At 38.0% G+C, this 25,179-nt stretch overlaps 1 protein-coding gene across 2 annotated transcripts in view; it reads right to left on the minus strand.

The window, feature by feature from the left end:
* LDB2 (LIM domain binding 2) overlaps window positions 1-25,179 on the minus strand; it is a 119,200-nt gene that overhangs the window by 38,356 nt on the left and 55,665 nt on the right. For both annotated transcript variants that reach the window (XM_053458302.1, XM_053458301.1), the window contains exon 3: window positions 5,082-5,254. In XM_053458302.1, coding sequence (XP_053314277.1) covers window positions 5,082-5,254 — 173 coding nt within the window. The remainder of the gene's footprint in view (window positions 1-5,081; window positions 5,255-25,179) is intronic.

The following is a 25,179-nucleotide window of genomic DNA, read 5'->3' on the forward strand; positions in this document are numbered from 1 at the left end:
GCAGCATTCAGCTTTGTTTGATTTGTTGATGCCCCCCCACTCATTTTTGGACATTCGTATCAGAATGTATGAGTCTATTACACATAAGCATACTAAATTTGCAGTCTACTTCAGATATTTACTGTGGCCAGTACCAGATGGGATAAAAGTGGAAAATTTTAACAATGAAAAATAAGGAGGAAGAAAATATAACTAGCAAAAGGAAACCCCAAAAGACATTTTTCCAGGGACCACCTTTTGCACACCCATTGGAATTCTTAAAATTCTTTAAAACCTCTTCATTATAAATATCTTATGGGGCTGCCCAAGTATTAATATAAAAATAAAAATGTCGGCAAATGCTTCATGTAGAGAAACAAGATGCAGACTTGGTAACAGGAGAGCGTGATTTAAGGATACAATGCTTAAAGGAATAGTCCTGGATTTGTTTTTAAAACTGTTAAGTCCCAACAGCTTTCCCCACGCTCCAGAGCGCCGCTTAGTTCCCATCTCTTTCAATAGGATGACATTATATCTTTTTGTCAGGCTAGCCTGCCGCTGGCAAGGACCAGTGTTGGGGGAGATTAAAAAAAGAACAAGGGAGAATGCGCAGTAGACAGTAAATACCGCCTGCCATTAAGTGGCACTGGCTGCCATTAAACTAAACAAGAAGTACCGTATTGGCTCGGATATAGGCCGCCCCTGTATATAGGCCGCACCCTAAAAGTTTGGTGCTTTTTTAAAGAAAAAGTTTTTTTTCTTTAAAAAAGCACCAAAAAAAACATGCTGCCACTGTCCTCCCTCCCCGAGATACGCTGCCGCTGTCCTCCCTCCCCGCGATACGCTGCCGCTGCCCTCCCTCCCCGCGATCTGCTGCCCTCCCTCCCCGCGATCCGCTGCCCTCCCTCCCCGAGATCCGCTGCCCTCCCTCCCCGAGATACGCTGCCCTCCCTCCCCGAGATACGCTGCCCTCCCTCCCCGAGATACGCTGCCCTCCCTCCCCGAGATACGCTGCCCTCCCTCCCCGAGATACGCTGCCCTCCCTCCCCGAGATACGCTGCCGCTGTCCTCCCTCCCCGCGATACGCTGCCGCTGTCCTCCCTCCCCGCGATACGCTGCCGCTGTCCTCCTCTGCCCCCCCTCCTCGACTTACCGGAGCAGACTCCCGGGTGTCTTGCGGGGCCGGCGAGGGACATCTACGCAATACGCGTATGCAACTTCCGGTACCGTTACCGGAAGTTGCATTTGCGTATTGCGTAAATGTCTCCCGCCGGCCCCGCAAGACACCCGGGAGTCTGCTCCGGTAAGTCGGGGGTGGGCAAAGGTAAAACGCTTAGATAACCTCCCGTGCCGGCACCCCCCCCCCGTGGGAAGTGCTGGCAGGGGAGGCTGTCTGAGCGTATCAGACAGTAGGATACAGGTCCCCTGCACCGCTGCGGGGGATCTGTATCCTAACCCCGCTGCCTGCCCGGCGCCCGGGACTGCATGTCCCGGGCGTCGGGCGCTAGACCCCGAATATAGGCCGCACCCCCACTTTAAAAACTTAAAGTGGGGGAAAAAAGTGCGGCCTATATTCGAGCCAATACGGTATTTCTGAGTGAAACACTGGTGATTTTACTGAAAAAAAAACATCAAAATATTATACTGTCTCAGTGATGCCTTTGAGGTCCAGCAAGCTGTTTATTAGTAACAGGGCATTAATCAAACGGCTAAACGTTCCACAAACCATTTTTGCCGCCTTGATTCCCTTTCTTTGAAGAAAGTTACTCCTGCAAAAACAACTACAGACCAAATGTGTATCTTTTTTTTTTGCATCCATGACATGGTCTTATACAATTTCTATGCTGATTTTTTTGCTTTTTAATACCGGTAATTTTATTTTTTATAGGCATACCATCACTTTTACATTTGGATTTTCTACTTTTTATACACCAACATTTAATTACTCAGTACATATTATTTGAGGCTGTTCACTATTAAACTAATTTCTCCCAGCTTTCTTTTCTCTTCATGGTGTATCTATGTGAATCTAAGACTCTTTCTGTGTAGCGGGATAGTGTGCCAATGGCACGGATTGCTTGCAGTTGGATTCACGATCTGCTAAGGGACTCGCTGGAAGCTGATTCTGCGGTATTATGTGGAAAAGCAAGCATAACAATTAGCCGCTGCTCTGACAAACTCCCCCTCTCCGCACCCGACAAAGGCTGTCTCTGCCAATTATCTTATACCAAATGGGAGCAATAGCTCGGAACAGGGGCAAAACAACTTAATGTATCTATACTCCATGTACATATATATATATATAGAGAGAGAGAGAGAATCCATTAGGTTCTATAAAATATATTGTATACTGTATATCACCAACAAATCTTGTTCTCAACTCTTACGGACAGAGCTGGCGTTAACCTTGTCTGTCATGGATCTCCGCTCCTAATCGATGATGACTGAATACAAATCCCTCAGGTTAACAGATTCCTGCATGTTACCTTATACAGTTGTACATGTCACTTACTGACACGCTGTCTGCAGAGCAAGTAATTGCTTATGGTTTATAGCACTTCTAGTTTTCTCGGAGGTTAGGTCACATTTTCTGTCCCTTTCACATTACGTGGGTTAATAATACCCTCGCATCCTCGACAGTTAGCTGCTTACATAAATCTCTCAACAATGAAATCGCACTTTGTTATTTCACTACAAACAGGCCTAGAAAATGATAGATTGCAAATCTGCCACAGATATATAGGAGATGATGCTGGTAACAATGGAGGATGTTTTGGTAAAGGAAGGACATTTCTGTAAATATATTTATGCCAAAAATGCAGTACAAAGGAGGTTTAAAGGAGATGTTTCTTCAATGTTTTATATGGAAACATTATTATACCAAAGGCAGAGCACATAACTTAGAAAATGTATCCTTCTGACATTAAAATGGTGAGGAAAATACACTATATCAACAAACATACATGGTAGCCCCTGCCCATAGGCAGCCATCTCCATTGATAAATGTTGGCAGTAGAATGGGTCGTACTAAAGAGCTCAGTGACATCCAATGTTTTGTGTCCCTTAGTTCCAGTAAAGGGTAATGCAGCATACAATCATTTTAGATAACTCTATGCTTCAAACCTTGTAGCACCAGTTTGGGTAGGGCCCTTTACTGTTCCAGCATGACTGTGCCCCTCTGCGTAAAGACATGGTTGGATGAGTTTGGTGTGGAGGAAATTGTCTGGCCGCACAGAGCCCTGACCTCAACCCCATAGAACACAGTTGGGATTAATAGAAACATCAACTTTGAGCCAGATCTTCTCATCCAACATCAGTGGCTGGCCTCATGAATGGTCTTTTAGCTGAATAGGCACAAATTCCACAGAAACACTTCTCAGAAGAGTGGAAGCTGTTATACCAGCAAAAGGGGGTTGGGGGTAATTGCCATAATAATGCCCAAAGTTTTAGAATGGCATGTCCAACAAGCTCATGTAGGTGTGATGGTCAGGTGTCCACATGCATTTGGTCACGTAGTGTATAATTCCAACCAGCTTAAACATTCAATTGATTGTTATAGTGATAAGTCCACCATTGAAGGTTTACAAAATACACTTTTTATACATAACCACCTTAACACTTGAAAGAAAAAAAATGTTCTAAAGGCTATCAGATCCTGAATGTTTTATTGGCCCTGTTACTAATTATTAAGAAGAGGAGGTACACTGAATCTCAACCAAGATGTGCTGAGAGGGGCTGGGAAGATTGCTCTATTCACTAAAGGGAGAGTTGACAGGAGAGTTTGCAGGAAAGTTGGGGGTTTTCGGCTACTTAATTGCATCTGGAAAGGGTTAACCCAGTGAGCTACCTGGTGGAAAAACCTGCCAGTGTTAGCCCTTACAATGAATAGTGAGGGACTGTAACCACAACTCTCCTACAAACTCTCCAGACAACTCTTCCTTTAGTGACTAGATAATAGACATTTTAGCATTCTTAACGACACTTACATAAAACAGAAAATAATCACATTACTTAATCCATTGAGTCAATTATATATTTCACATGTATAAACAATTGCAGTATGCATATAACACAAACACAGGTCATATATCGGGACGGTATATAGTCTATGCTTGGTTGGATAGGGAAACCCCTTCAATTTTTGCCATGGGTGGTTTTCCAAGTTGAATGACAAGGCCTCTGATGACATAATGCACTTTACCGTTACATCGCCAACTGTTTTATGATTTACTGAAGCAGACTGAATATGACATCAGGTCAAGCACATGATGGGATAGATAATCTTCTTACCACGTGTATTATAGCAACATACAGGTAGTTATCTTTAGTAATCAGTTTTGTCTATGATGTCAGGCACTGATGTTGGATGAAAAGGCCTGACTCGCAATCCCCATTCCAGTTTATCCCAAAGGTGTTCGATGGGGTTGAGGTCAGGCATCTGTGCGGGCCAGTCAAGTTCTTCCACACCAAACTTATCCAACCATGTCTTTATGGACCTAGCTTTCTGCACTGGGTTCACAGTCATACTGAAATAGATAAGGGCCTTCCCCAAACTGTTCCCACAAACAGACTTGTGGCAATGGGTCTGATTGAAACACCTATTATTATTGAAATTCAATAATTAAAAGGTGTGTCCCAATACTTTTGTCCAACTAGTGTATAGTTTGGAGAAGGCACTTTCGGATTCCAGCACAAAGCAAGGTCCATAAAGATACGGTTGGATGAAGTTTGAAGCACATCACCATTATAACCATTACAAATTATATCCAGCCCTCTCTTTAAAGCACCCACAGTGCTACAGCTACCACTTCCATGGGTGGTGCATTCCACAGCTTTACTGCCCTCAATGTGAAGAGCCATACAGTAATCCAGTTAGTTCTAGTACAGTGGCCTCTGCTACTTACCCAGTTAGTGGAATGAAGATTTGTCCTAAAATGACCCTATACAGACCCGAGTATATATTCTCAAAACAATGTATGTGTAAAGGAAAGATAAATTAATCCCGGAAACAAAATGGCAGGTTTGAGCTGTGTTATTTTCAAGAGCAATAATCAATCTCATCTGAAACCAAAAAACAATGAAAAAGAACAAAATAAAGTTACCTTTGTGAACATAGGTTTCCCGTGCTGTGTGACCATAGTGCATTGATCGCAGTCCACTGTGATAGATGTGTTGTGGTATGCTTCTTTGGCATGCTTGAGAATGTAATACAGGTCCGTAACACCCCCTTCAAACACTGTGCTAAAGTATCGCGGAATAAGAGTCCTTCCAATAGCTAGAGGAAAATTACACAAATCAAATGTAAAAATAGGAATGGTTACGTCATTATAAGCTTAATTGTTAAGATGAAGTCCAACTAAGTACAAACAATACAAAAAATAATAATTACAATTAAAAGGAGAACCATATTGGACCTGGAAATCATGTGTACGCTGAACACAGTAAAACATTCAAAATACATTAAAAAACAGCAAAACAAAACAGTAAACGTATTTAAATAATTTTAAATAAAGTTCAAATACATTGTGACATAAGCATACTATTAAAATGCCAGTAATCGTTAAAATAACTTTGGATCGATCCTCAGGCATCTGTAATGCTTTAATGATCACTCTGTCCTGCAATCTGTTATTCTTCTAATGCCCATTTTAGTTTTTCACCAAAAACATTTTTGTTTTAGATATATTTACTCATTTTGATAGGTTAAAATTGGCAAATATGCGTAATATTACAGAAGTAGTGCAATCAGTTTGGTATTGTTAGTCGTGAGGTCTAAAATAATCCAATTAAATACCCGTAATGTCATAAATATGATTCTGATTTGCTATTAGATCTTTTCACAGTGAAATAAATGTGTATAATTATGCTTAAGTGATGTTTTAACTAGCCTGTACATCCGCAGGAGTTTGCAGGTTAGCTGAACATTCGAGCTGTCTGACATCGCTTATAACGGGCCAGACCTAGTGAGCAATTCTTGCAAGAACAACTGATCAAGGCCAGTGAAATGTACTTAGAAATGTGTGAGACTTCTTAAATATCAGCTCACAGATTTATAATTAGGACACTTGTGTTAGGGAGGGGGTGAGGATCAAGGTAGGGAGGGACTGGTCAGGTAGAGAAGTGGCAGGGTAAGTTGCATGGCCTCTATCCACCTTACTTGAAGGGCCATCTCGTGACCCTTTGCCCCAGTGTTGCCAAGTGGGCATGTGGGATCTGCAATGGTGGTAAATGCAGCAACAGCTCAAACTCCTTAGATTTTACAGCTTCTTTGGTCAGTCAGGGAGGATCAGAGGATCTCCTCAACTGCCCCATGACCCCCACTGTTTTTTTGGAAATCAGGGTTTTTTCTCCAATCTCCAATGAAGGGTCATACAGTCTACAGTCCACTCCTTGCTATTTTACACAGCTGTGATCATAGATAAGACTACTAGCTGGTGCTATTACTACCAGTATGTTATGGTTGATATTTCTGCTTGAATGCTGGTGATTCAATTAAGTGTCTTAATCAAGTGTCTTAATCAAGTCAAGGTTTCCATGATGACTGGTATTGGAGCCATTTGATTAACACGATTGGCCAGTCACTACATAGAATCTTTCCAATAGGCTGTTAAAGGGGTTAATATTTCAAGAGGCTCAGAATCAGCTCCTTTACAAAGTTCCTAGGTAGAGCAATAAGCATATATGGGAACTCTCCATGTTTTGCCCAAAGAACTCCGGAAGAAGCAACGGTTCTCAGGTTCTCTGGGTTGAAACCCGAATCCCTTGGGTCATGGGAGCTGGGTCCTGACAGCCCCAGTCCCTGCCCATTTCCCTTTTAAACTGGGGTGATTCCTGCAATGTCAGAGGGAACGCCCACAGATGTTGGCGAGACTGCCCAATGACATCGGCATGACCAGCCACTGACGTTGGCGGGTCCACCCACTGATGTCGGTCTGACCGCCCACTGGTGGCAGCAGTACCGCCCACCAACATCAGCATGACTGCCCACTGACATCAGGGTAGGCTCTGGGTAGCCAGAGCCCACAAGTTCCCAGGCATGGCAATAAGAGCAGATTTACATGATTTAGTTCAGAAAGCTACAATTATTTTGTCTACTGGGCTACATCAGTAGAACAGATATGATAGTACACATGAAATAATATGTTCATATATATTAAGAGGGAAAAACGGCCGCTATTCCCACTTAAGTAGATTTTCAAGTTTCATATTGTGTACAGATGGTTTGAGGGGGGGGGGTGTTCCAAATCCCCACTTATTTTATTATTTCCATTATTTTATAGTTGTAGACTTTCATTCCTTTCAGATCACCCAATTTCTTAAAATTCCTACTCAGACTGGACAAAGATTATTTGTCCTGCAGTTTCAAAGGAAAGGGAGTGCAAGAGATTTCTTTTGCCCGTATGAGACGCCCTTTAAGTTTCAAAACACAGAAAGTGTTGTTTGTAGCAAAAGTTGATAGATTTTATTGGGCCAATATATGAAGTGACTTCAAAGGTCTCTTCTTCAGATCCAAAGCGAAGTTAAAGGTGCTACGCCGGATCTGTCAGCACAGAACAAGCATTTAGACTGCCTGATCTCACATGCAGCAATATGGAGGTCTCCCTGCCACTGTGAAAAGTTCAGGATCTTACAGTGTTCTGGCCTTATTTTTAAGAACAGCAAGCCATAGACCTTCAGATTCACTAATGGTTGATGCGACCACTGTAGCCACAATGAACTACCCTAAGCTTCGTAAGTATTTTAATGTCAATTTCTTTAATTAAATGAACAACAAATGACCTTGGTAAAATGCAACGTGCCCTCTGCATTCTGTGTTTTATGCCAGTTTTGGCTGCCAATCACTGTCAGAAAACTGCTCCCACAAAAATTAATAGGAATGATTTCTGCACATGTGTATGGGGGTCTTGTTAGACCCCTTGGAATTGTACACAAGCCAGCTGAAGCTGGTTGCTGCCGAGTATCCCACTCACATATTTCATGCACGACAAATCACTGGAGATGGGGGAAGACAGTAAATACATAAAGGGGATTCTTATGCCTGCACCCATGGCTTTTTATGAAAAAAATGTTAATTTAAAGGTTAAACTCCGCTATCGTATGCATAAGTGCCTATGATGGATAGGCTATATATTTAACCAATATATATATTGCCATAACATTATGTGAGCTAAAATTCCAATATAGTATGCATGGTGTACTATAAACATATTTAGTGATTAATTAAATTTAAATATATTAAAAAACATAATCAATACCCCCCTCATAAAAGCTGCCTTTTGAACTGATAACACGCTTACTTACTAAGAACTCATGTTTTTCAGGATAATTTTTTATTTTAGGGAATATTATCATAATAATGAATATATCTTCAGTTTGTAGTTTTAAATATACTGTGGATACATATATTGCCATATATGTCTGGGCGTTTTTTGTTGGAATCCCCTTTTTTAAATCTTTTATGAAATATGCTTCATAAAACCCTTAGTTTCCAAATTCATTTTCATATAGAAATTGTGATCACTATATCCCACAACCTTTTTTTTATATCTAGACTCATTCTTATTCTTATCCTGTAACTACGCAGGCACAAGAAAAGCACGCTTGCAATTGTTCTGTTTTATTTTATACCCTTGATGTTTGACTATAATTTATCTCTCCCTTGGAATGCGGCAGCGTGTCTGCTTTGTCTAAGCACCGAGCTGTATATTTTTGCTTCTTATTGAAATAACTGTATGGTTGTATAATTGGTCTTTCTGGGACTCTTGCACTTCCACAACCTCCTAATACTGTATTTTTCTACCATTTCCCCAAGGTCACTTATTGGAAGATCCTCTGCTAGATGCTTTGACCAGCTTAGTCAACCAAGTGAAAACATAAGAAAAAAGAAATCATAAAAACCTCTTCCAACTGCAGTAGGATCACACAGTATACTAGTCTGTGTTACACCTAAATATCTAAAAGGTTACAATTTTGAATATTATATGTTAATATTTGATCTTTTTAGTTTTATTATAAAAATGTAGGCATGTCGACAAAACCAGTTGGCCATCTTGAGTCTTCTACTAAAATGGATTTCTTCAGTTTTTGAAATAAAATCTGGTGAATCAAGCAATTAGTTATGTATTTGTGTGCTTTTAGTAGGAGTGAAGGAAATAAGCGATATGATACCAGAAACAGGCAAAAAGCGTATGCAATACGAAGGGAAGATAGAATGCGGCAGCCAGATTTACACTTCCACGTAATTAACTTACATATTCCAACCAAACGGAGTAGAAACTTGTCTGGAGTTACAAGGAAAATAGGAGCAGTAGCTAGAGAAGCATTTCAATGTACATGCATTTTTTTTTCTTTTTCTATTCACAGTTTTAAATTTGGTGACCCATAAGTAAGAGCTTAAACAATAAGGCACACTATTTGTTTGGGGTTCTTTTTAGACAATTTGACTAGTGAGGTGAGTTTTACTCACAGAAATGTCCAAGATTCCAAATTCCAAGATTCAGCATGGAACCTGTGCCACCACACACATCTGGAGCAAGACAATGCCACTTAAGTATCGGAGAACCCTTGCCACAACCATTCCATGTCTAGCAAATTCACCCTAGAAGGAACCTTTCCCACCAGGGTGATACAGTCTAGGTACAGTAAGGGTGCGCCATTTCTACCACCCAGAGTCAGTTCATCACACCATATGTTCAGAAGGGAAGGACATCTCCTACCACCATCAACCAGTACAACACATCCTAGTTTCAACATAGACGGACCTTTAGCTTCCAATAATGTATGGTAGAACAGATACCAGGTTCAACATAGGAAAACCTCGCCTGGCATGCAGAATGAATGAAATGAATAATTCATAGATAATTTTTATCCTGGGTCCATCAGGATTATCGTAAATCTAACCATCCTTACTGAAAAAGATGGAGAGCCAACATTTTTATGCACGCTTATAAATTAACGGTATTAAACAAGATTAGAACTATACTAATGTTCAACACATTCTGACTGTTGACATTGGGCACATAAGACCATATGGTTTGGTGTTAGGAGTTGGTAGTCTTTGTTACATTTGCTGTTTATCAGTAAGGATTACAAAAAGTCTGTAAAACTATACATTGCTACAAAATTCTTTTTTTCTATTTAGGCCAATTTTGGTAATTGCTTCATACATAAAGCCCACAGAATTCTTCAAAGAACCTGGTCTTACCAATACCATCCTTATTTATTCTATGTTTGTCTCGTTTGGAATATTGATCTGTTTAGAATGTGTATTATCCATGCAGTGCGAGTCTAAAGCTTTCTAACTCACAGGCTCACTTTTAATGATACACTTTTTCTTTCACCAAATATTATCACCTATTAATTGGCCTGTTACATTCCCAGATAAATGGCTCTACAGAAGTGAGGCAGAATAAAACCAGCTAATGATGAAGAAGATTTATTTCTGCAATAGGAACGCTTGCATCTTGCAGGTTTCATAAATGCATAACAGCTCAGTGGACTGTGAGCAGTTTGATAGAGCTTCATGAATGTAGTTTATAAATGACATTCATTCTGCTAGGATAGAAATTAAGCTCCTAAACTTTTCCCTCACAGCCGACCTGATAATTGCTGCATATTTTGTGAATTTTTATTCTTAGCATGATTCAGCATTGATATGTTTCACAATGATTGACTCAATTTTAAATGGAACTGAATAAATAAATGTACAGAAAAGACATGTTTGTGGATTTAAGATCAATGATGGCACTTTTTGGGGCTGAACTTGGAGGTTAGTTCATAAAAAACAAAAAATCCAACACTGGCAATCATCAGATCTTTGGACAGAGCTTTAGGAGACCCAAGCTTGGTGACCCAATTCATTACTGGGCCTGTCCAGAGCCACCCTCCTCCCCAAAACAGTGATACAAAAAAACATTTCATCTGATACGCCACAGCTTAACATAAATTGTAATTATATCACTGACATAAAATTAGATGCATTCTTCTATATAACGATACAGATGGTCAGCTATAAAACAAGTATATATGTTATCATTTTCTGCATTGAACATGTATGAACAATCATTGCATGTACCGTGTTTACATGTGTTTCATTATGATTCGCAAAATATATATATATATATATATATATATATTTAAAAAGAAATGAACAAATGTTGGCATACATTTTTTAGGAAAGTTGCTAATTTTTAGCTTATCAGGATACATTGTATTTCATAGGAATATAGATAAAAAGAATAGCTAACCTAACCTATTGACTCCCACCAACTAAATGCATTCAATTGTTGTTCCAGCAAAGGGCCAGTGACTTTTATTCATGATCTTCTGCAATCCAAATGTTCACTGGATTAAGGATTATCATACCTTTTATATGGAATATAAACCGTCTGGCCTCGAGGCTGAAGTATACCAATCTTTGTGTGTATTAATTGGGGTGAGTGACTAGCTTGGATTTACACTTGTACGTGTTTCTGTTTTGGTGTTATCTTCTTTATGGCAGTTTACAATATAGCTGGACTGGAATAGACAGAAAAGGTATGGCCAACACTGTAATATGACTACAGACCATTTCTTTGGATTATTTGATTGTATGTTTTAACAGTTACTCTACAGTCATGGACAAAAGTTTTGAGAACGACACAAGTATTGGTTTCGCAAAGTTTGCTTCAGAAGTTACTATGGTATACTGAAGTATAATTATAAGCAAGTATTAAAATATTTTATTGACAATTGCATTACGTTTATGCAAAGAGTAAATATTTGCAGTGTTGACCCTTCTTTTTCAAGGCCTCTGCAATCCGCCCTGGCATTCTGTCAATTAACTTCTGGACCACATCCTGACTGATGACAGCCCATTCTTGCATGCTCAATAGTTGGAGATTGTCAGAATTTATGGGTTTTTGTTTGTCCACCCGGCTCTTGAGGATTGACCACAGGTTCTCAAGGGGGGTTTCCTGGCTATGGAACCAAAATTTTGATGTTTTGTTCCCTGGGCCACTTAGTTATCACTTTTGCCTTATGGCAAGGTGCTCCATAATGCTGGAAAAGGCATTGTTCGTCACCAAACTGTTCTTGGATAGTTGGGAGAAGTTGCTCTTAAGGGATGTGCTGGTACCATTCTTTATTCATGGTTGTGTTGACCTACCAGACAACCTTACATTTACCCAGGAAAGGCAATGGAAGCATTTTATAGCAAGTGCTTGTAGCAATCGCTATGTAGACCCCATCAGAATGCTACCACTTACAACAAACATACATAACTTTCACTCTATCCTTTAGTTTTCTTTACATGTGCTGATGTGCTGATGGACCATAAGGTGACCCAAATATAAAAGAAACCACTAGACACAGACTGATGCAGCATTAGTATGTGAAATATCTCATACAAACATTCATTGCCTATGAGGGTGATTTAAAACTTCTTTCCAGCTAACGTTTCAAGGTAGTTTGCTGTTTTAGTTACTCATTTCATTATGCACAATAATTCCTGCGTTCCCTTAGGAGGCAATTTTTATTTCTAGTCAGCCTGCTGTTTGCTGACTCCGTTCTAAAAGGCAACACTCATGAGATACGATTAACAGTCACTTGTTTCAATAAACATTGAATGTAACATATGCCTCTCAAGTAATGTGTATCCAAACATACAATTTACAAATAATTAACATCATGTTAATTAGGTGCATTAATTTATGCCACTTTGTGGAATTATTTCCTTACAACCCTGAGGAATTGTGCCAGACGTTTGAGCCAAAGCTCGTTCGAAGAATTAGAAATGTTGTGACACACAGCATGAATAACAGAGAATGAAAGGACCGCAGAAGCTGATGGCGTATCTCAGAACTTTATTGGTGTGCTGTTCCTGGCAGGACACATACTGCATTGCAACACTGGAACATTTGTCTTAATTAGTACTATTCGTAGATGCCAACAGCGTAGAGTTATAAATTATGAATCTGTTGATAATTTTATCCAGTATGGATTTATCTAGTAATCATCATCAGTTGTTGGCTGTATCATGACGTACATAGACAAAAGAAGCCCATGAGTTATTTATCAGGCAAAGTTTTTATAATCCGTTGTGGATTGTGTGGCAAAGGCAAAACAACAACCTTCTCACATACTTCTTCAAGTTGAACTTTCAAGTCATGATGTCCCATGATGCCTGGTACATGCCTGGTTTTACATTAACCATCACCGGTTTCATCCCAGCCAAAGGTCTAGGTGCAACCACTATTGTTTTTTCACGGTCTCCAGTCTGAGAAACTTGAAGATCATGTTGCCTTCTGGAAAAAAACTGCAACGCTTGCACAACTCCCAGCAAAAATATTTCCTAATGCCTAGATGACCTCTCCAAATACTCCTGGAAGTGCAGTAGAACAGAGTAGATAGATTGAGCAGGTAAGACGAGGGACAGGACAGACAAGAGGAGGTAGGGCTAAAGTTACGGTGTTATTATGAAAAGTGCAACATCATCAATAGTCATCATCACCACTACTAGAGCGCGCCACACAAGAAGATCTCCCCAGACAAGGTGCCTGTAGTTCATTGTTCTTCTCTGTCCAAAAACACGTCTTTGCAGTTGCGGCCAAGGCATAGGTGGTATCTAATGATGACATTTATGACCATTGTGATGGTTCTCAAAGTGATGCTGATGTGTTAAGCTTGCCATTTAAGCAGAAACCAAAAATCCCTTCTTCTCCTCACTCTCCTCCAACTCCTTAAAAAAATACATTTCTGACAAACCAGTGATTAACAGAATACTAAGGCTGCATCTGATATTATCATAGAAGAATGGAATGATGGGGCATTCTCCAAATACTTCCTAGTCGACTATCACTTAAAATAAAAGTGTTTACATGACACATTTTCTGTTTCACCTGATGAGTCCTCGGGTGTAAGTAGATGGTAATTGTAAGGAAATACAGTGCAACCAAAGGCTTTTAACTATATTGTGGCCAACTAGAGTCCACGCTGTGTAACAGAAAGCTAGAAAGCTCTCCCTTCGTATGGTAAGCCTGTAGGCTCTGGTTAATATTTCAGAGAACATTTCCACTAAATGTGTGTTTCTGTTTTGAACTTTGCAACTGAAAACCATTATTTGTCAATATTTCTGCATTCTAATAAATTTCACTATGAAATTAGGATTACAATGTCTTAAACCATTAGAGTCATTTAAAAAATTGAATTTATGCATGTTTATTTTAAGTGCTTTTTGTTCTGGGACACAATATTAGTTAGTGTAAGTTTTAATATCAAGGTTTATACAGAAGAGACATAGCAATGTTAACCGATACAAAAAATACAAGAACGCGGTAAAGTGTTCTGTAGAGGATTCATAATTACCAACATATCCAATTTATTTAGCTCATATTTTTCCTTCAATATGTTCTGTATATCCCTAATTAAATAGCGACGGTGCCAGAAATACTTTTATTGCAGACTCTTGTCAGCATTACTTTATCACTGCATTTCCTATGCCGTTAGACACGAAAAAATCAACTGGTATATAACCCTAAGGAACTAGTAAATGGTCTGTCATGGTAAGTTCTTACATTTTAATTTCCCATAGCGCACACATATTACTTCCAGACTACAATCAATGGTTCTATGGCTTCTGAAAACAAGTAAATGTTAGGAATTTATATTACCTCTTTACCTCCCAGCAATAAAAAAAAAAAACTTTATCATGTGACCTTTCCCTAAATCCCACTTGATAGTGCTTTACTTTATCCTCTTGTGTTATTCTTATACTCGAGGGCATCTCCTTTAAAGATTTTGTCTTAAACCATTCATACCGAGTAGAGGTTAGCTTGGTCGCACCTGCTCTATGGTATACCCAGCTCCGTCATCATAATCTCAGAATTTTAGTGTGTCCTGAGCACGTTTCTTGACGATACGATCACTTAATATATCCCAGTAACATTGACCCAATAAAGCCGTTTCTAACACTTCGTTCGAATCATTGATGACTATTTGTCAAATTAAACACCAATATAACTCAAACTTTTAACACCGCCACCTAAACTATTGGACCATAAACACGGTTCCTTTGAGCACACCCTGCTGTTTATTTCTGAAGATGATCCCACTGATGGAGCCACAAGGAGGATAATAACAATTCAATAGTGCAGTGATTAGTGCTTCTTAAAATATACTGCCCACATGTGATACGAGTTGTACGTATCGTTCATTCAAGGAATTCCTCATAAACTAATTTTTCAACATCTCTCTGTATGTCAACGTTCTCAATACATTCATAATCTCATTGGTATTTCAATACCATCGCTCTGCTGACGATACACCTATTGCTATAACCTTTATCCCTTTAGCTTTCTCTGGCCATCAACTGCCTCATTACTCAATTCACAATGTTTTAAGCTCGTTCTGTCCAAAACAGAACATTTTCCCAGCACTATCCACCCGTCAGCTGCATCACACCCTACCCACCTCCACAAAGTCTACTGTTTCGGGGTAAATCTTAACTATCCTTGTGATGTAATATTTTTGCGTAGACATCCATGCAGATAATATAATAGACATCAAATACATAAATATTTAACATCCTTGTTATTTGCCTTTTTAACCTAAATTTACCCTCATGAAGGCCCCATAGGGTTGAAATATTGGTTCTCTATTGTAGGCATGTAACAATTTTGTGTTCTGTATATTTTGGAATAAATGTTTTTTTTTTTTACTTTTTAATTTTTATTGACATTGCACCTCACTTTTTCCTCTTTACTTTTTTATGCTTATTATTATTTTTGATGTGCTCTCCTCTCATTTTTCATGTATCTTCAGCTAGAACGGACACATTCAGCACTGAATCATTGAATGGCAGCTGAAAACAAGCATGCTCTAGTATAAATTGGATCATACAAAGATAATGGCATTCAATATATAACAGTATCTAATATAGCACAAATAAAATAGCATTATCATATATTTAAGAAAAAATATCCCACACCTTCGGCATATCTAAAGGTTGTGCTTTACTTTTTTGATCAAATTTCTTTGGAGATTTAACAAAAAGAAAATAATAATAATAATAATAATAATAATAATAAAAATAATAATAATAATAATAAAAATAATAATAATAATAAAAAAATAATATATATATATATATATATATATATATATATATATACACACACACACACATATTTTGTGCACACAATTACATTGAATTATTTAGCGTACTGAATTGTAAAATGTAATTTATCAAGAAAATTACATTTAAGCTGTTCATATGCTATCAGCACAACTACATAATGCTGATGGTATAGCCACGTGAATGTTTATCTTCCAGCCCTTTCCAGAATCCTTTGCAATGTAATTGCACCACTAATGATACTACAAGAGGAACAGAAGAAACTGGAAATATGGGGCCAGCGCCTCTCATTTAATCATGTCGCTGAAAAATAATATCTAATTAATACAAAGCACTCATCAGCAATAATTTAAGTGGAGACCCAAAAAAAAATAAATCTGGAGAAAAATATCACGGTAGTACCTATTACATTAAGTTTAAGCCTGAAATAAGATTGTTTTTCAAAATAATGGGTGTGCATTTTAATTAGAAAGAAAATTTGTATTGCTAATGAAACGACTCAATAAACATGCTGATACTGGTTCTTTGTGTAGTTAATCTCCATATGCTCCCGCTATCTGCTGGCTGCAGTAACCTGCTAAAGCTGCAGCATAAACCGGCTCTGGTCTTTTAATTCCAATCAGCACGAAAAATAAGCTTTGGATCCGTCAAATTTTTTTTTTACAATACATGTAATGCTGTGTTTGTGTTGGGAAGCCAAATTATATGCATGCCTAATAGTACATCAGTAACTTTCTGTCAAAATATGCCAGTGTTGGTGTGAAATCCCCATAATGGTATAACTGTCATGATTCGATTTCAGTCATTTTAATTCAATAGCTATTATTTTTTGATAAAATCTCGTTATTAATACAAACCTCCCAAAGCCCCGAGGTTAGGTTTCTTCCCATTCTGGGTTAGGGGCTTAATGATGGGTGGGGCTAGCCAATAGCCATGTGTGGGCAGGGCTAACCATGTACAAGGGTGGGGCTAGGTCTAGATAGCCTGAGTAGAAAGGAAAGTGGGTGGGCTAAAGTCTGCTCCTCCCACTGAGAGAAAGTGGAAAAAGACCTGAGATCTGGGGAAGTGGAGCTTCACTCAGAGACTCCGGGTCATACATGGAAAGTTCCCCAGTGTGAATAGGACAGTCTCACTCTTTTCTCCCCTGATGTCCCCCTTTTCCTTATGAATGTTCCTATTGATGCTCTATCACATCACTAGCTTTGAGCTTAGCAACAGAACCTCATGACATTAACATATGGCAACAGAGCTCTTAAAAACAAAAAGACAGATATAAATTGCATTCTGCTTTTTTGTAGACTGCAGTGATTTATGATATGTAGAGAAGTCAAAATAATATTTGAAGAGAAAACTAGAACGCTGTAATAGTGAACACATTCCACTATTAATAATAGAAATGCTAGATATATTACTAAAATGGAATGTGAAATTGATTCGTACACTCAACAGGATTTTGGAAATCAAGTAGGCAGTCACATCTTGTAAAACATTTACACAAAACTAAGATTTGGTTTTAAAAACTTTTAGGCAAAGTGAATGACACCATATCCTTATTAAGCTTTGGAATAGTATATTACATTTGATTCTAGTAGTATTATATAGAAGAATTAGTATTACAAAGATAATAGTTGATGTATGGTCTCTTCTGATTTTACTGATATTTCGGGTGACTTTCCCTGCTCACACATACACTGAGCTGATTTTCTATGGCAATGCTTCCATTCCTCCATAGACTTTCATTGATCTGAGTGTCCAGCTTGATGATTAAAATGAAGTCATTCTTTTGTTTACCACAGGTATAATAATAAAGATTTGGCGTGTTTGCCTAGTAAGATAATGGTTAGAACACATACTAGATCTATTTTTGGGGGTTTTAAACAAAAAAACCCAATATTTTCGAACTAATACAAGTAATAAGCTCCCCTTCAAGAATATTGTTTTTAAAAAAAAATGTTAATGTGTGTACACTATTAATAAAGAAGATTATAGTGTGGAATGGAACATCACCATTGATAAAGTAAAAAATAAGAGATGAAAGTGTGATCGGAAGTAATTACAGTGTACTGAAGTAGACAGAAATGGTAGGCTATGTTGTCTGTGTTCAGTTTTTTACTTGTCAAATCCATTTAAATACACTATTATGTGGCTTGGAGCAAGCACTAATTTGAATATTTGGCGGTATAATGCATCGAGCCGATAATGTATTGCTAATAACAGAAATGTACACTAAGGAATCTAAGCCAAACGTTTGCAGTTAAAAGAGCCATCAACAATTCAGAACACTCTTGACCTAAAGATTCAGTTAATGACAGACAACTGAGTTAAGTCTTATTAATTCTTTAAACCCTTCAGGATTGTGGACATAGGGGATAGGTCGCAAAAAATGGTCCTTGAGGACCAAGAATGTATCCCTTACGTCATCAACTTGATTGCATCAGGAGGGCTAAATCCCTGTCGGTGGATCAGAGATGAGGTTGTTAAAGGAACAACTGACAACTGGAGGGAAAATGTGTGACCCCAAGCTGTCATATTGAACAAAATGGCGCTCGATCTAACAGAGCTCCATTATATTAAATGTGGATCTTTCACAAGCGTAATTTTAATAATAAAAATAACGCCTTACATTTATGAACATCGTTTCAAAAGAAAGTTTTACTTGTGCTGAGAAAAACAATATATCATTTATGTGGGTATCCTGAGAAGAAAAAGGACACTGCAAAACAGAGACATGGTAAAAAACATGAAAATTGATCTGATTCTATTGTGTAAGAAAGCCCTGGTCATTAAGGAGTTAAATATTTGGTTGCCTTAAAGCATTAGGTAATAGAACATGGTGTTCATATTTTTAAATACCGTATTTGCTTGATTATAAGACAAATCTGATTATAAGACGACCCCCCAAAATCTGAATATTAATTTATGAAAAAAAGAAAAAGCCTGAATATAAGACGACCCTATAGGAAAAAAGTTTTACCAGTAAATGTTAATTCGTGTAAACTATGTGAACAATTGTTTGTTAATAAAAGCTATGATTGAGAAAAATATTTTGTTTTTATTTCCTTTTTTTTCAACCTGCCCCCCCAGTTATGCACATCTGCCCCCAGGCTTGCCACACTGCCCCAGAAATGCCTTATACCCCCTATATGCCACTGTGCCCCATGATATGCCTTTTAACCCTCTAAATGCCACTGTGCCCCATGATACGCCATTTAACCCTCTATATGCCACTGTGCCCCATGATATGCCTTTTGACCCCCTATGTGCCACTCTGCCTCCAGAATTTCCTTATACCCCTATATACCACTCTGGCATTTAGGGGATTAAAAGGCATATTATGGGGCAGAGTGGCATATAGGGAGGTATAAGGCATTTCAGGAGGCAGAGTGGCATATAGAGGGTTAAAAGGCATTTCTGGAGGCAGAGTGGGGTCCAGAAATGCCTTATGCCTCCCATTTAACACTCCGTCCCCCTCCCTCCTCCAAACTTACCGGTGCTCCTGAGTCCCCAGTGCTTAGTCCGGGCAGCGTGTAGAGCTCTACGCGATTCGCGTAGACAACTTCTGCTTGAGCCGAAGTTGTCTACGCGATTCGCGTAGAGCTCTACACGCTCCCCGGACTAAGCACCAGGGACTCAGAAGCACCGGTAAGTTGGGGGGGGGCATAACACAGGAGGATCCAGGTCCCCTGCATCGCTGCGGGGGATCTGGATCTTAGTATCTTAGTCGGACCTAGTTGAGGTCCGATTATAAGACGACCCCGATTATAAGACGAGGGGTATTTTTCAGAGCATTTGCTCTGGAAAAAACCTTGTCTTATAATCGAGCAAATACGGTAGGACCTTGAGTTTTACCCTAAAAAAGTCCACAATCTTGTACATCCCAATATCCCGGCAGTAGGTTAATTTTCATGGCAAAAAATTACTTGGATACATTGTTAAAGGAATTGGGTTTTACTAGTACTTTTGATATTACTTTCTATGACTCTCTCATAGACATTTAGGGAATCGGGTAAGGCATTTAGTAAAAGAAAATATTATGCGCATGAAAAATAATTTATGACACACTTTCTGCTGTTTCTGTACACATTACTGACGCGTTTAGGGGCTGCTAAATTCTATTATATACTCATACGCAGTTAACATTCTGAGCTCAAAGAGATATTCAAAGAGAAACCCTTTTAGGGTGTATGGTTACAATATTTGCATGTTAATGTATGCCACGTTGTGTTCTATCAGTAACTATTGATATTCGGAAGAAGAATACTGTTCCTGCTGATCTTTTGAAATGTAGCATTTTCTTAGATCAGCTTAATACAAATATATGTTTATGAGTTTATTCTTACATAACTTTCTAATATTTGTAATATAATATGCAGACTATTGAAGATCTATAATGTAACTTTCAACAGAACCTCTGTTGATTTTTTATCATTCTTAGTGTGAAGAACCCTCTGCATTCCCAAAGGTGGAATCTCCTGTGCTCATAGTCTCAGTCGATGTTCCTTTGCTTTTGCTTTACAGTCTGGATGTCATGGTCCCTAAAGAATTGATTATATTACCCCACTGTCCAGGGCTGCGGAATATGATGGCACTATAAATAAAAATAATAATAATTCTTATATTGTATCATAAGGTTAATATACCCTTTCTTCATATAAACATTTTGGACAGCCTTTCCATTAAGGATAATTTTCCATTCCCTTTAAGATCCAAAACAGTGATATAACACTTAGATAAATACTATCTGTACCCCGTTTTTGATCATCCATCTGATTATATAGGTTATCCCAAAGTAATATGTATAGCTTGGTGAGTTAAAAATATTGTACTGGGGTTTTCTGTACATTAAGCATAATGGTTTAAATAAAGCAACTCTTAAATTCAAGTACTTTTCAGAAAAAAAAAACATTTTTAAAACTGGGTACTGATTTTAAATATAAGCAAAAGAGTAAAACAGCCATTGTTTCCCCCTATCCTATATATACACCGGTATATATATATATATATATATATATATATATATATATATACATATATATATGTATATATATATATATATATATATATATGTATATATATATATACTTTACTATATGTATAGAAATTTAGCAAAGTAAAATAATAGTTAATAATGAGTTGTACAGGACAGTGATTTAATATTTATAATGTTTTTCCCGTAACATAAAATCCATCAACGGTTAATTTCAAACCACCCACCAAAGCATGAGGACTCCAGGTATCTCTGCCACCCCAAGCATATAATATTTATAGATCTCATCCAAGTTTAATTTTTCTTCCTTGCCAAGGAAGGAACGAACGTTTTTTTTTAAAGTTCTGCACTGCAGGAAAAGAAATGTATCTCTCATTAGCTGGGAATTTTCCATTCCTTGTGCCTTACTGTGAAAAATTGAATCCAGAAATATAAAGATACAAGCAGACAAAAGGCAGTCAAAATGGCAATGGAGACAGAAATATTATTATTTGGGTGGTCTGTGTATTAAAATGTATTATTAAACTAAATAAATTAGAGCATCTGCTATCATGATTGACTGATTGACTCTCCATTATGAAATCACCTTTTATAACAGGAGACAAGGGTCAGAATACAGCCTTGTGCACAATCCGGCCAAGCTGAGGGCCAGAGCTTGAGGCACCATAATTTCTAGGTGGCAACTAACAATTACACTTATATAGAGTGACCACATCGGCCATGTTTTCCAGGATATAAATGATTTTTACATATTCCTGACCTGCCTAGATAAAGTGCTGCCCTGCAGTATGGGTGATGCATATCTGCGGGGGTGTACCTAGAGTATTTGGCACCTGGGATGGATCCTGTGTGTGGCACCCCCCACACACACAAAACTGCATAGCTTTTATCGTTAGGCAAACATTGATGGTGGTACAGCATAACTTTTTATATACTGAGGCAAACATTGATGGTGGTACAGCATAACAGTTATTATATACTGAGGCAAACATTGATGGTGGTACAGCATAACTGTTATTATATACTGAGGGAAACATTGACGGTGGTACAGCATAACTGTTATCATTATATACTGAGGCAGAAATTGACGGTGGTACAGCATAATCACTATACCTTGAGCCAGACATTGACAATAATGCAGCATAACCTCTATCACTATATACTAAGCTAAACATTGATGTGGTGTAGGCCTACCACTTCAGTGTCTGGCTCAGTATATATTAAGGATGCACCGAAATTCAATTTCTGGACCGAAACTGAAAATTCAGCATTCACTGGGCCGAAACCGAAAATGACCCCCCACCTTTAAAAAAAAAACAAAAAAACATCACACTTTTATTAAAAGTAACACACCAAAATTGGACAACAAAATTAAATAACAATATTAATATACATATATATATAATTGTTAACAGCAATCACAATCCTATCATGCCCAGGTATACCCAGATTCCAGCATGTACTGGCTGACTTAGTATCAGGAGTGTGATTGCTAACATCAAATACACTCCTATCATGGAGTGTGATTGCTGTTAGCCATTATCACTAAGGTACAAAAAATACAAATCAGCTCTGGCCTTAAAGGAGTTAACAGTGTATTATAAAATGAGAAAAGATGTTTAGGTATATAAAATAATGTATATTTACATAGGTATGTGAACTGCAGAACTGTATATATAACATTGACCTTTCTGCATCTTTTGCCCCAAATAGTAATATAATCACACCAGGGAACTCTTATAGTTTGACTCTTTGAGACTCAAGAGGCAAGGGTGAGCTTATTAAGAAAAGCATTGCCATAAAAAGTCAGCTCATCATGGTGTTTAAGCAGGAAAAGTAACCCAAGAAACAACAACAAGTCTCCAATGGGGAAAAATGAAACAAAACCCAGTTTTCATGCTAATCTAAGTTGGTGCATACAGCTCTGTATTTTATACTTAATGAAAAATATGATGTTGTTTCTTGGGATTACCCCTAAAAATAGCAAACTATAGTGCGGGTTTCACATTTATTCTACACTTTTGATGTCTCGACAAAGCCGTTTCTCCAGGTTTTCATGTTATCTTTCTCTGACTTCTATTATGGCCAGAATATGTATCTCCTATAAGCCTCATGGCCCCGACATCGTGATGTTCATTATCATACCGGGGAATTCTAACATCCACTCTAACACACACTTTTATCCCACTGATCTCCCACTCGTAAGCCAGGCTTATGATGGGGTGGGATTTGTGGCCCACAAAAGCGGCTACACGACAAAAAGCAAAAGGCTGGCATAGTTTACCCGTTATTTTCTCTGTGCCTACCCTGCCCTATTCTGTGTGCTGTTGTGCAGTGAAGTGAGTACCATGTCATGTGTCCTGAAGATTACAAAAATTATACAATAACCTATACATGTGGGGTGTTTCTGTAATCGAGAGATGCTGCTGAATAGGTTTTGGTGCGTTTCTCTAGAGTTACATGTAATCTGTGCAAACAATACTTATTAACATGGAAAGGCTAGTGAATAAAGCAATGATACTGAATGTTACGGTTCCCTTTGCCAGAATAAGGTAAAATCAATTTTAAAATAATTCACCCTCAAAAATTTTTTTTTCTTACGTCTCTTTCCTCTTCTCCGTGCCCCCCACTAATTAATTTAGTTCTACCAAACTAAAATTATCTCTCACCTTAGCATGTCATAAAAATACAGTGTTCTTTCCTTACGTACATTTTGATCCATCTCTGCTGGTTTAAGTAAAGTACGCCCCGAAAAATTCCAGAATTTAAGAATATTTGCTATTCCTTTGGCTAAAAAGTTAACTTTTTCACTTCTTATTTGCCTGGAATGTCAAACCGTATTCATTCGGCTGTCTGCCTCATACGTATGCAGAAGAAACTCTCTTCTGAAGTCTAGAAATCCTTGACAGAGCACAGGTACTGACATTCTAGTCTTTTATCTAAAATAACCCAAAGGTGGTATTTTTTTCAATGAATAGTTGTATATTTTAAGAAATTTAAACTACTTGGTGATTAAACAGTTTTGATACCCAGGTGTGTTACAAAGAATTTATCTGGAATAAATTATAGCTGTCACTCAGAGAAAGTGCATCTATTTACATGTTGGAGGTTTTAAGATATTTGATGGGTCATCTGCAACTCCTCTAGTTAAATCATAATGTTCTCATTCAATGAACGGTTGGCGTGTCTTCATCTGCCATAGAGTATAGCAATCATGTCCATTGGCATGGGGCAAACATCTTCTGTGGAAGTGTAGAATTGGACCGCACATAAAAACTATTTGGCTTAAGACGGAACCATTCTATGCGCACAACAAGCTCTTTTATCATTTTATATGCTTTTCAAGTAGACCGGTCTAAGATAACAGAGCTAGGACACATACAAAGGGTTAATATGCTGGTGCCTAAAAACATTATATTATGAAAAAAACTAGAACAGAAAAACAGCACGATATTTTGAAAACATATCCTTCATCTAACACTAGGAATAAAAAAGTTTCCCCTTCCTAATTGTATACAAACATATAAAACAGATAACTATATCAGGAATCACCATGACTCACCAATTGCGCACAGCGGCCACAAGGGATTCTACTGCTTTCTGCTTTTAACACCATTAACTAGGATTTACAACCTCTGTGCACACATTCTGTGCAATTAAAAGACAATCATCCGTGTTACTGCGTGATGACATCATACTTCGAGTTATCCAATGTCTCTTACTGAAAACATAAAATAATTGGCTTTTGGAAAAGCGAATCCCCAGTCAATGCAATGGATTTCTCCATACGTATATTCTTTGATTGATATATGATCCCAGTAAGGGCCCTATGCCCCATCTTTCTTTTACTAGAACAGTAATTAAGACTTATTATTACACATACAGATGAAAAAAATCTATAGATTATAATTATCCAACCTTAAGTACAATGTCTATTCCCTTAGAGACATTGTTACGTATAAAAGGCTGATTATTTTATTGAATGTAATAAGTGGCTGATATCTTATCATTCAGATGCCAGGTGTTTTTTCTAGTAAGTATGTCTTATTATATTATTATTATTATAATGTCTAAGGTCCTTGAAGCTGTCTAGAAGATTGTC

Source organism: Spea bombifrons, chromosome 1 (assembly GCF_027358695.1).
Source record: "Spea bombifrons isolate aSpeBom1 chromosome 1, aSpeBom1.2.pri, whole genome shotgun sequence".
NCBI classification, from domain to species: domain Eukaryota; kingdom Metazoa; phylum Chordata; class Amphibia; order Anura; family Pelobatidae; genus Spea; species Spea bombifrons.